This window comes from Brachionichthys hirsutus, chromosome 3 (genome assembly GCF_040956055.1).
Source record: "Brachionichthys hirsutus isolate HB-005 chromosome 3, CSIRO-AGI_Bhir_v1, whole genome shotgun sequence".
Lineage (NCBI taxonomy): Eukaryota > Metazoa > Chordata > Actinopteri > Lophiiformes > Brachionichthyidae > Brachionichthys > Brachionichthys hirsutus.
The window spans coordinates 14247676-14258998 of NC_090899.1; the positions used below are offsets into that span (position 1 = coordinate 14247676).

The 11323-nt window shown below is 45.5% G+C and overlaps 1 protein-coding gene across 1 annotated transcript; it reads right to left on the minus strand.

The window, feature by feature from the left end:
- Nucleotides 1-901: 901 nt before the first annotated feature.
- fbxl4 (F-box and leucine-rich repeat protein 4) lies at nucleotides 902-10846 on the minus strand. The gene is made up of 8 exons (XM_068760472.1): nucleotides 10350-10846; nucleotides 7894-8230; nucleotides 6922-7166; nucleotides 6516-6729; nucleotides 5241-5312; nucleotides 3256-3380; nucleotides 2692-2879; nucleotides 902-1065 (listed from the first exon to the last, which is right to left on the minus strand). Exons 1-8 carry the CDS (start codon nucleotides 10844-10846, stop codon nucleotides 902-904), a joined length of 1842 nt encoding a protein of 613 aa, XP_068616573.1.
- Between the last annotated feature and the right edge of the window lie 477 nt (nucleotides 10847-11323).

The window sequence follows — 11323 nt, forward strand, 5'->3', positions numbered from 1 at the left end:
CAGACTCCTCCACACTGCTATTAGAAGCAACAAATGACAGTTCAATCTGAAATGATCAGCTGAAAATGAGAAATCATTTCCCAAACGGTTCAGTCATTTTCTTTAACTTTGAACAATCGCTGGCTTCATCCTCTCCCAGGCGAGGGCTTGCATCGTTTCTTGGATTCCGATCAGCATAACCTGGATACTTCAGGGATTTGAGATATCCACCTTCTTGTTTACCTTGTGTATTTATTTGTACATGTATTAATTACATTAATTATTGTCCCGGTCGCATTTTTCACAGGTTTTCCCATATTTTTTGGATGAGAACATGTCAGGTGCAGCAGAGTTGCCGGTCTGTTCCTTCTCAACATGAGATCCTCAGTTTAGCTTGTGCATGCTCGGTTTGACGTGACACTGCACAGCATGAACTAAGGCTGCATTTTAAAGTAGAATTTGCTTTCAACGAACTAAAACTGGCTTCTTGTTGACGTAACGGCTTTAAAACGGCGCCTGCACATTCAGACGAAGCCCTGACCCCGCCCTCATTTGGTCGTATTTCACTGTCCCGAGATGTTCAGAGTGGAACTGACCACAAATGCATCCAGTACCAGGGCGCATCTTTTGACCTCGTGCCGCTCAGCGATACACGAGTGGGTGGTTCCTTCTCGGGGAAGATGCAGCAGCTTCACGGCAACATCCCTGATTTCAAGAGCCCAAAATGAAACAAATAAATAAATGCCAACGCTCGCGTTCAGTAATCTTGTGACAGCGCCAGTGGTTGTTTGACTTCTTCTAATTAATCCAGTACAATGCTTTGTTCACTCCTGCGAGAAGAAGATGATGTTCGTGATGGAGACACAGGGAGGCCCACGATCTCCTGCGCCTCCTCACCTGACTGAAGGAGATGAACCCGCTGTCACTGAGTGAAACTCCTCTTGATGGCAACCTTGGGGAAGACGCCAGAGAGCTCCTGGACGGCCCGAGTGTCTATCTGCGAGCAGAAGGAAACGTCCAGGAGGAGAAGTTGTGGACAGGACTGGAGGAGTTTCTTCAGTGAGGCGGCACTCACCAGCCGAGTACCTGCCAGAACCGGGATCAGCGTTAGAGCTGTGCCGGAAAAGCATCAACCTTTAATTATAGCTCTCAATAAACGAGCACAATAAGTTCAAGAATGTATTTCTTTATGCATACTATGTTTATAAAGAGCTGTTATTTAAACTTGACAAATGACTTGTTATAGATCACATCAGATTTTGATTTGAACATTGCATCAGGTTATTTATTAATGACATCGCTTCAATAAATCGTGCATTGCTTATACGGAATGGCTTTTGTACGAAGGAATTTATATTAAAGATATTTTGTTGGGAACTGGGACTGTGTGGTAGAATCCAGACCAGAACCAGGATTACAAAAATCCATACATTGTCCAACCTTAGATTAGAATTAGTGACCATCGAGCCAACAGGAAGCGACAGAAGTCGCGTGGAGGTATGTAACAAGTATCATCACGATGAAGAGACTTAAATGCTGTCTAATGTTCGACAGCAACGCCGGCGCGTTGAAGATGATGCTCTCACTCTGGCACATCTGACCCGACAACAAGCAAACACGATGATGAGCTGGGCATGAAGCCATCCGTCTGACACGTTGCACATCTACTGTGTACGACGAGATCTGACCCCGTCCCGCATTGAATAGCGGGGTCATCCAGCACCTTCCTCTTTCTCACTCTCTCTCTCTTTCACAAACACAGCATGCATTTCCTACACTCAGCCACCCAGTAATTGAATGGCTGCTAAGGTATATTTGGTAATCCTCTTTAACACTAGTACATACCTGTCAACCAGTACGTTTTTGCCGTACAAAGTACGGTTTTTATGCATTCTAAGAAGTGTACGGCGTAGAAGAACATCTGTATGGGAAAACGCAAATTTGTAGCGTCCGTCAGACGCTGAAACAAGGACGAGATGGGTCTCAGAACAAGCTTTTATCAATCGGTAACCCCGCCGCTAACAGGACAGATATCCTCTCCCGTCTCTCTCACCCCCTCCACGCTCACACACACCCCGCCCCTCCTCCCTGGATGCCTTCACTGACTCTCTGCAGAGTAGGAATTACAAACACGAACACGAACACGAACTGTTACAGTCCCATCCGGTCTGCACCGAATATCAAGAAACGTGAAAAACATGTTTCCCAATCACAAGCCAGCAAAGGTTTGTATTTTTCTGTCCCTGTTTGAAATTTAAATTACAAGCATCATTGATCGATACTTAAGTTTGTTTTACAAAAATAAAAATGCTAACGATTTTTTTCCCCGAAATATCTGTTCTTATTTAAAAATTTAAATTACAAGCATTATTAATGGATATTTTAGTTTAGTTAAAATATCAAAATTAAACTGTATCCTAATTAATAATGTCCAACTATGTACATAAATAAACGCATTTGAAAAAAAATATATGGTGTAAGGTTATTTCGTATTTTGTAAGGAAAAAATCAACGGTTTGTAAGGCCATGGAGCCTTGGAGGTTGACAGGTATGCTAGTAGAACCCTTAACCGCTACCATTTGCTGACAACTGCACATGCACTGCTGAGATTATTAAATCCTACACATAAAATGCACTGCTATTTATTCCCATTATATGCTGCTGGTTTAAGACCTGCTACCGAGGTGCTGTTTGTGACTGATATCCTCTTACCCAGTATGTCAAGGTGCTGCAGTGAACGGCAGCCAGCAGCCAGCTCTTCAATGTCTGAGTCGCAGACTGTGCGATTGGCCGTGAGGAAGAGTTTGCGCAAGCGGGGCAGGCTGCGGGCGAGATTCTGGAAGCATCCGGCGCTGCTCTGCAGTGTGGGACACCAGCCGAGGTCCAACTCTTCCAGCATCCTGACGAATAGAAACACACGAGCACTGCAGTGGCTCGATACAAAACCTCAAACGTTCCCTAAATGCAGGCGTGGTGTGCTGCAGCTCTCGCTAAGCATTCTGAATAGCTTTAGCTCAAAGTGTGCTAATGGCATGAATGGCTGCTATCTGATTAATGATTGTTCTCTACTTAGCAGATGGTCGAGGGTTCAATCCCCAGGTCCCACGTGTTGAAGTATCCTTGGTTACTGGACACAGATTTAAGGAACACAAAGTTCTTGCGTGCATAAATATGTTGACATTAAGCAGTGAGCCTCAGCAAACAAAGGTTTGTCTGGCACATATGAAGCAAACAAACAATCAGCGAGGACACGCGGAACCCGCTGGCATGGCCCACCTGCAGCCGGAGACGAGCTCGGCCAGGCCTCGGTCTGTCAAGTTTCTGCAGCGCCACAGGTCCAGTGAGGAGAGGAAGCGACAGCGAACAGCCAGCATGCTAGCCACGACATCGTAGTCCTCGATCTTCAGGAGAAACACAAATCAACCGGTCGGTTTTAAGGTAAGTGTGCAGCATGTTTGAGGCTCGATGGATGGCGGGCCTTCACATTGGCTTTATAATGGCACCCTCTGCAGCTCGCTGATACACCGCACAGGATTGTTTGTTTATTGCGTCTGTCAGGAAATCTCGTCGAGAGACAAGTGATCGTTTCGCATTTGCTTCAGTTTATGTAGCTGTAAGAAACAAACAAGTCACACAACTCAATCGTGTATTTCCCTCAAGGACGGCACGCAGAACTGAGACAGCCAAGCTGGGAATGAAGTCCAAGGTGAGTCGCAGCCCCAAACATTTCGTGCGTTTTGAACAAACCTTTTGAAATGTCGCGATAACAATCTGATCAACTGTATTGGCGGACTTGAGGGATGTCGCTTGACTTCCTCAGGAGAGAACAAAGCACTGAGAGAAAACGCCTTCACCAGAAAATAAATGAAATCGTCTTTCAAGAACTGATTTGTGTTTGCAAAGCTGTTATTGTTCTTTGGTGCCGGGTAATGACGGCCATATTTCATCCTTTCATCCAAAGATGAAAGCAAAGAAATGCAATTTACCAGCCACACAGTCAGTGCAGGCACCTTACCCGTAGGAATGACAGAGCGCACAGCACTGGATGGATATTAAAACTTTTGGCTTAAAGAGGTGCTCTAATAATCTGTTTTTTTCCAATGCAGTGTTGCTCAAATTCATTTTCAACGATGCCACATATAAATAAAGAAAGACGACAAGAAAGAAATGCTCTGAAAGTTTGTATTTCCTTTTCTATTTTCTCACTTGCCACATGATAATCTGCATCAAATGTCTGTCACATAAAAAAAAGCACCATGATAGACATGAAATTCATCCATTCTGCTTTCGGAGGAGCTTTTTGAGATCAAAACTGTGCCTCTATAGCCAACAGCTAGCATAGCATAGCCTAAATACTGCATTCAAGTTGATTTAGCTCCTCGTAACAGCAACAAACCCTTGCAGTACCTCTAAAACAAACTAGCTAGCTCACTCTGATTTTTTTTCGGGGGGGATTCAACAATCATGACGTGTGTGTTTATGTGTTAATGAGCTTCAAGGCAGATTCTGGAGAGGGGAAATAAAGCCATTTTCCCTTTTCCAGTGAAATGACGAGAAGCTAAGCTGCTGCTGTCTGGACTTCTGACAGAGCTATCAATCACTAAAACGTTCCCAACTGTTCCGTTAAGGCCATGTAAAAACTAGGACTGGTTTAAATGTTGTGAAGCTTTGATTATTGTCGTGGCAATCAAAATCTAAACCAGGATTTTAATGTTCTGTCTTTTTTTTTCTTCCTCAGAAGTTGATTTTGCTACAACAAAGACGAGATTAAAAAAGAAACGACAATGTGTAATTAAAAACTGGGATACACGAGGGGGGGGGGGGGGGGGGGAAGTCAGCCTTCAGGGCTTTCTTTCAGGAAGCTCTTTGTAGCACATGTTTAACACAGTGAAAGAGAGAGAGCCTATTTTCAGCCAATCTGTGGTCTTTCCTAACCCAGACGTTCAGCAATTTAATTTACCAGGTCGATTTTTTGGCTAAACCTAACCAAGCTGGAAAATAAAAAATAAAAACTTCTGTCTTGGGATGTGAAAACCAGTTCCCTGTGTGACAAGTCTTGTATGAAACCCACTCACCCACAGCACTGCCACAGAGGCTTAAGCCAAAATGCAACCACTAGCCAGAGGGCATTCCCACTTCAGGGGACCTAATGTGGCCCCGAGAGGCTCTCATTTCTACGGCAGGAAGGAAGGAAGGCGTTTAGCTTATGACTAGTTCACGTGCACTCTCCTCTCTGCATCTATGTGGGTGTACATCCTCACCCTCACACAGCTCCCCAGGTTGAGGTGTTTCAACTCGATGCAGAAAGTCAGGATCGTCAGAAGCGCCGTTTGCTGCAAAGAAACAAAAGAGAAATACAAAGACTTAGGGGTTGACGATCAGCATGTCCAGTCTCGTCATCTGAAGCTGAAGCCCTCAGGTAACACTTCCTGTGTGTTACAGAGTTTCCTCTTTCCATCGCCTTACGGATTTGAGCACAACGGGACACCTCTCCAACAAAACGTATGAACATCAGCAGCAGAGAGTGTGACGAGAAAGCCTTTTTGCACGAGTGTGTATACGGTGTGTGTGTGTCTGTACATGCTTCACTGTCACTGGCACCTTTATAGACGCCTCCCGGCGAGATCACTATTTAATCACAGCAGTGACGGGGTAATGGCAGCCGAGATGTCAGGGCCTCACACAGACACACAGCGCACTCTGTCTGCCTGGGAACAAGCAACTTGCAGCACGATGTCTGGCTCCACCAGAGAAACGCTGCACTGCCCGCTGCCCACAGAAGCACGCTGAAACATGACTAACGCTGGTGAGACACCAGGAAGCATCGCATAAACACGAGACCCGGGTTTTACATGGCAGACAGCGGTGCTTCTTCTTTTAGGCCCTTTGAGCTCAGATCTGACTTAAATCCAACCTGAATCATGTACAATCAAATGAACCGCTTATGGAGGACCGACATTATAGGAAGGGTTTCGTAAATTGGATGTTTAATACACTTTATATTTGTTCTATATATAAACACACACGTCTGTGTGCATCCTGTGATGTGGCTGTAAAGGACCTTCAAGCTAAAGTACTTGAAGATTCCACTCGTCTTTTGAGATGAGTGTGACTGTTTCACTGTGGAAATACTGGCGTTTGCTGCTTCAGCATAAATCACAACGCCCAGTTTGCCACTAAAATGTAGGTCTAGCAAAAGCGCAGAAAAACATCATCTTTGAATGTCTATGAAACTTCCACACATCCGACGCAAACATCTGCTGCGTCACTGTTCTCGAGTTCTCCCTTTAAAATTCCCAATGCATGAATCCATTACATTCCAACCATGCAACAATGATGGGAAATGTAATTCTTCCACATTTAAAAAGGGCTGTACTGAACTTTCTAGCTCCATATTTCATGTAAATTTAGCAACTCATTTAAGCAGAAGAGCAAATAGAGATTTCTAACAGGCAGCTACTAAACATATGGGTGGAAGTTAGATCGCCCGGAGAGAAACGGCACAGCCTCTCCGGCAGACGCGTCGCCATGCCTACCTCGATCTTGGTCCGGTAGAGCACCAGCTTCCGGAGGCGTGTCAGTTTGGAGATGTGCGTGAAGGCCTGAGGGTGGAGGCGGTCGCAGGAGGACAAGTTAAGCTCTCTTAGCCCAGGACACGTCTGAGAGACGACCTCCAGACACGCCTCGTTCAGGAAGTGGCAGCAGGATAACTCGAGGCAGACCAGGCTGAGACCGCAGGCCTTCATGAAGCTGAGGGGGAGAACAAATTCATTCAATCCACTTCAGCGACCTTCTTGTCCATCGATCGGTCTCTGAGACATTTTATATGATCTGTTTTTGTACCATGAAAGTTTCCCTCCCTCAAATCAAATCTGCATTTGCTAGTTTCCCAAGGTCGCCTCCCTGCTTTGCACCAGAAAATGTGAAAGTCAACCGTCTCACCTGCTGAGGCCGGTCAGGGTGAGAGCCCCGCGGTTGCCAGTCCAGGACAGATTGAGCCTCTGGAGGAGGGTGCAGCGGCTCTGCAGGTGTCCCAAGGAGGTGTCACTCAGCCGGGCCCAGTAGGGCTGCAAGCTCAGCTGGGTGTACTGCAGCGGGTCGCAGCAGTGCTGGTGCAGCAGCTTACAGCTCTGGGCCAGACGGCAGAGGTCTGGCAGGGTCAGGTGGCTCAAGATCAGCTGGATGAGCTACGGACGAAGGGTGAGGAGGGGAGAAATGACAACACGCTCCGAGACAAAAGACAATGCATACCGCACAAGTTAGTAGCGGAGCCCGGTAGGCCAGAACCGGTAGGCCAGAACCGGTAGGCCAGAACCAAATACAGAATGCTAGTCAGACACGGCTAAGGAGCAGATACTCAACGATAGCGGGATCGGTATCAAGGTGAGGCTTGTTTTGCACTGTAGCTGTGTACCACCCAAAGTGAAAGGAGGACTGGTGTGTGTGTGTGTGTGTGTGTGTGTGTGTGTGTGTGTGTGTACAGACAGCAATATCCGTCTGTATAATCAACCAATAATACACAACGCAACGCTCTCAGTCTCAGCATAAGGAAACGAAGGCGTGTTGCTACGGAGCTACTTCAGAGGATCTTTTTCGGTGTTTGATCAAAGCGGATCTCCATTACGGTTATTTAGAACCTCCGCACCGTTGATCACACTTAGCTGTAGAACCATCACTACGGGAATATCCCATCATCATCATTATTATCATTAAACATCAAAAGGATGCTCAATTAATAATATCAAGTGCTCACATTGAAACGAGAGCTACAAAGCGCTTCACAATTCAAGATGAAAAGATGTTTGTTTTGATAATGGCCAGCTAAAAGAATGATGAATCAAATCAAACACACAAGACGGGTTTTACGCCTCGCGCTTCTGTCCGGGTGATGTGTGGAGAAGGTGTTGTCTCTACCTCATACGGCAGTTTGTCAAAGTAGCCGTTGCGTGTCCTCTGGCGCTTGACGTCTCCTCCGTGCCTGAATGTTCCTCCCACGTCCGACAGCTCCTCCTCGCTGTCACTCAGGTCACTAATGTCGATGATGGGCATCTTATAGAGGGCCAGCATGGGCCTCTCTTTAACCCCACGCAGGATGACAGCATCCAGCTCGGTGTAGTAATCCAGCAGAGAGCTGTTGACCTCCAGGCGCAGCAGGTTGGTGGGGAAGTTGATGTGCTTGATGTTGGGGGAAAACTGGCGCGCCTGGGGTGTCAGCACCTTGGTGGGCTCCCCTGACCAGAGCACCTCCCACCTGGGCAGAATATATAATGAGTGTATTCACAGAAAACCAATATTATAATTACACTTGGTATTTTTTCGGCCTTATAGATTTGTGGGCCGAGAACTTGATGGTCCACGATGCCAACAAACCCGTGAGGTTGAAGATCTTTCATTATAAAGCTTGAAAATGTGTTGATCCAGTTCTATGATTGAGTTCGATGTGTATTTTCCACCCTAGTATTCCATCAGAGTAATCGTGTGCAACCGTTAACGTTTTGCTGTGTTTCCGGGCGACGACCAACACGTCGAGGCAAATGGCATGTCTAATTTGAAGTTCATTTCCGACATGTTTTTCCATTTTCCGTGCCATCTTTAAACTAAAAGGTTTGGATAACACTGCTTCTGAGTTCACACTCCGTTGGTACCGCCGAGTAGGCAAAGAGCCACCTCAGGAATCTGCAGAGTCTAGAGATGAAGCTTTGTCCAAGGATGTTCTACCTGCTGGTTCCAGATCAGCCAGTAAGGCTGACAGCGGTGCAGATGATGGTCATTAATTCTTCCTCACTTATATATATAAATCTGGAATTCAATATAATATGACTATCCAACAATAACTATCACATGTTGAATAACAAAAAAGACATTTAACTGTAATCCACGCAGTATTTATGTACTAAGGACTTTCAACGGAAACAAGACCGCAAGGGCTTTTTTGAAATGCTCCTCTTAGACAGGATGTTTGACTGTACTTGTACTGTAATACATACTACTGTTTGACTGTACTTGTACTCTAACATTCTATCTAATAAATATATTCATCATCATTAGACATTCATTAGCATAAACTAAGTCTCCATTTTAACAAATGTTCCCACAAACATCTGGATAAATATCCAGTATATTAGTCCCTGAGTGAACCTTTAATCCTCTGTGGACATCAACAAATACATAATTAATCAAACATCCATTCAGGGCAAATTGGTATTTTAGCGGTCATTTCAGCACCGTCTGTTCCCCACAGGACTCAGAAGACGAATAATAACAGTCCGTTTAGTCATCAGGGGCCTCTGAGACGACACCAAGTCTCCCTTACAAGTTTTGACATCGTTCCATTTAATGAGGTTTTCTTACAGTTCACTAAAAATGTTAGCCGTGTAGTCATGTACAGTCGTGCTCACTTTTGACATAACTTGTATCACCGTACATGACCTCCGCCGAGGCAAGGTCATGTAATCGGCGTCCGTCCATCCGTTAGCAAGATAACTCAAAAGGTTCTGGACGGACCTCGATGACATTTTCAGGAAGCGTAGGGAATATTACCAGGAACAGATGATTAAATGTTATTCCCTTTTGGTGATAATCCAGGAGAGATCCTGCAATGTTAATGTTATTTCATTCACATTGCAGTGAATGGAGCTTCAAGATTTGTTCCTCAATATCTCGGTTGATTATTGACCAACGTTTATGGAATTTGACACAGTCTTGTAGAGTCGGGGGCTCGATCTCACCGCCGAATTTAATCTGGAATGGAGTCAGTAAAAAAATATTACATTTTAACATTGACAACTCCATTTACGGGTTCAAACATCAGTTACAAATACACATCAACTCTGATTCACTTTTCCTTTTCATGGTTGGTGTATAAAGATACCAAGAACAATCTAGAACCTTTTGATGATGATCCTGATCACCATGTGGACGGTGTAAATCTAATTAAGAGGCAAATGAGCTGCTTGGTGGAGGTCTGCGCTCTCTGGTTTATTATTAGCCAAGTGTTCCAGTCCCTAAAAATAATACAAGTCATTGATACATTTGCGGGCTGAACACTCCTCCGATATTATCCTTGTTAGACTTTGCTGTTTAGATATTTAGAATTGAAACTTCAAGCTTACATTTGCACTGATTTCATTGGTAGACATTAGAAAGTTTGTGATCTATTGTACAGAGAGGGAGTTAGAACAGACTGAAGCATTCATAAACATTATTTATAATTAATTAGCAAAAACGTAACTGGATTCATTCTATATCTATCTTAAAACTGTGTGTGACTGTAGGCACAGCTTGGTTTTCTTACTCATACTAATGTACTATGTATTCCAGCAGAGCAGTGACAACAACCAGCGGCGTTTGCTCAAGGCAGGTACCTTTACCTGACATCAGTAGGTGGGCTCTGGGAGAACGGGTTGTGAGAGCAGGCCAATATCTGGACAATGGCTCCTGGGTAATAAGTCTCAAGTACATCCACTCCTGTAGGGTAGACAGGCTCCTCAAAGCCAAGTTCAATATAATCCTGGCTGTAGAAGCCTTTTGGCGTGCGGCGGAAAGGAGGCGGGGCGCTCGCACATTGTTCCCACCAGGTCCCGTAAGCTCTGAATAAAGCCGTTTGGGTGAAGTCGCCGGAGCTGGGATAGACATTGGGTACCCCTGCCAGGTTCCACATGGTGTAGGACATGCTATTCTCACTGCCATAGTGGGAACTGAAGTCCAGAACCTCCTTGGCATACTGCTCCACCTCAACACTGACCGGCAACACCGCCCGCTGGCCAGATTCCACGGCCCGGCGACTGGTTAAAGCCTCGCCTCGGGTCCCACTCCTGGAGCGCCGCCGCAGACAGATGTAGTAAAACATGCTCAGCAGGGTTAACATGGGGGCAGTGGGGGAGAAACGGAGGCTACAGGGAGGAAGAGCCTCCACCTACTGGAAGCACACTGCCTGGGGGGATGGGGGGGTGCAGCGCACAGGCGAGAGACATGGCTGCATGCACGACCTGTTGGTTAGGGAGAGAGAAACACAAGTGAGAACAGCAACAGTTCTGAGGCAGGACGGAGAACAACTCCCGCTTGTTCCTGATATGGGCTAGCGCTGAACGGTACGGGGGGGGGGGGGGGGGGATGTTTCGACACATATTGTATATGAGACACAGTTTTAATTGAATATTATATGTTTTTCATCTTACTTAAAAATATATATATGTGAAATGATGATGTCATGTCTACTCCAAAGAAGCATGTTCCCCTATGAGTGGAGAACATGACCTGCAGGAAGCAGTTCTTCATTTAGAATGGCTGTTTGTTTTTTACTTCCAGATTACAATAACAACTCCTTCAATCTGGACAGGGCACC

Bases quoted from the DNA above. Each gene is read 5' to 3' on its own strand.
- fbxl4 (XM_068760472.1), bottom strand. From the start codon at position 10,846: ATGTTAACCCTGCTGAGCATGTTTTACTACATCTGTCTGCGGCGGCGC. The intron at 5,313-6,515 runs GTAGGCATGGCG...GTTTCTTTGCAG, and splicing joins TCTACCGGACCAAGATCGAG to CAAACGGCGCTTCTGACGAT. The intron at 3,381-5,240 runs GTGAGGATGTAC...TTTCTCCTGAAG, and splicing joins ACCTGGGGAGCTGTGTGAGG to ATCGAGGACTACGATGTCGT.